This window comes from Athene cunicularia (genome assembly GCF_003259725.1).
Source record: "Athene cunicularia isolate RWA chromosome 3 unlocalized genomic scaffold, athCun1 chr3_part1, whole genome shotgun sequence".
NCBI classification, from domain to species: domain Eukaryota; kingdom Metazoa; phylum Chordata; class Aves; order Strigiformes; family Strigidae; genus Athene; species Athene cunicularia.
Genome location: NW_020799097.1, coordinates 25,467,584 through 25,468,813, shown reverse-complemented (window position 1 = coordinate 25,468,813; position 1,230 = coordinate 25,467,584). Strand labels below are relative to the sequence as shown.

General features: G+C 47.7%; 1 protein-coding gene across 1 annotated transcript in view; it reads right to left on the bottom strand.

Moving 5' to 3' along the window:
* Positions 1–347, bottom strand: part of AGPAT5 (1-acylglycerol-3-phosphate O-acyltransferase 5) — a 57,762-nt gene extending 57,415 nt beyond the window's left edge. The window contains exon 1 of the mRNA XM_026844056.1: positions 239–347. Within this exon, the coding sequence (XP_026699857.1) occupies positions 239–347 (109 nt within the window). The remainder of the gene's footprint in view (positions 1–238) is intronic.
* Positions 348–1,230: the final 883 nt, after the last annotated feature.

Below are 1,230 nucleotides of genomic sequence, written 5' to 3'. Positions count from 1 at the left end.
CGGCCGTGACCTGAGGGGCCGCTGCCAGCTACGGCGGCCCTGCGGGGCGGGGGGTGCCCGGCTGCTCCCCGCCGTGTGGCAAAGAGGTGTTCGGCACATGCGAAACGAGTCACACGCGCTTATAATTGATTAGTTATAATTAGTATTAATTTTAACCCGGCATAGGTTAGAAGAAAATTGACTCACCCCCCTCCTTTCTGCCATGAGTCCAAAGTGGAGCACCAAGAGAACTCCTCACCTTTGTCCGCTACAAGCGCAGTGACGGTCACTGGTGGGAGCTCACCGCCACCGTCCGCATTCTGACTCCCCCAGGTTCCCACAAAGGCAGGCAGCTGCCTGCCCCACATCTCTGACCCCCAGTAACCTGGTGACAGCAGCAGCCAGGTGTACCAGCTATTTTTGAAGAAAATGCAAGAAGTCTTCTAGAAAACAGTGTAATAACCTTCCCAGATGGAGTTTCTTATTGAACTCTAGCCCATAGTGAAGTATTCATTCATTGTTTTTAAAAAAATAAGTTTTGTCGTGAAGATTCTGAAGATCTCATCGTTTTAAACGAAATGGATGCTCATTACCTTCTGTTAAGATGTGTTTCCTTCACCAGGATTTAAATGGGACAAGCTTTGTCCTTTGCTGGTGGTTATCTTGTGCTAGCTGTTATTTAATGTGTGTTGAAAACGGTATCCTAATAGTTCAGCAAAGTAAGACTGGGGGAATGATACTAGGCTGAAGTACTGTGACAATGTTCTCTTCAGACCGCCTCAGAGGAGCTCTGCAGTGAGAACTCGTATTTGACATGCATCATAGCTTCTGTGTCCCTGATGAGACTAAATAGCCTTTATTTCCTTCCCCAGTCCAGAACTGGGGGGCAGGAGGGGTCATGGCATCTTATCATTCCCGATCAGTGTGTATGTTTCTGTCCTCACTGAGTAACTGCATATGCTACCCTCGGCTCAGGACTACCAGATGAAGGTACTTTCCCCATTATGGCCTCTTTCAGCAGGAAATTTTTCTACTCTGAACCAAGAAAAGCTAGGTTGGACAGAAAACTGAGGAGGAAGCTTCTGTTTTGTGATGCCTATGACATGGACACATGGACGAGAAAGTAATTAATCACAATAGAGGGAGGAGAAAGTAATGCAGCACAACACAGAGAAGGTAAAGCTGATGCCAGCAGAGCAGAGCCAGGTATGCAGGAACAACCTCTCTGATGTGGCTGGTATGGCAGGACAG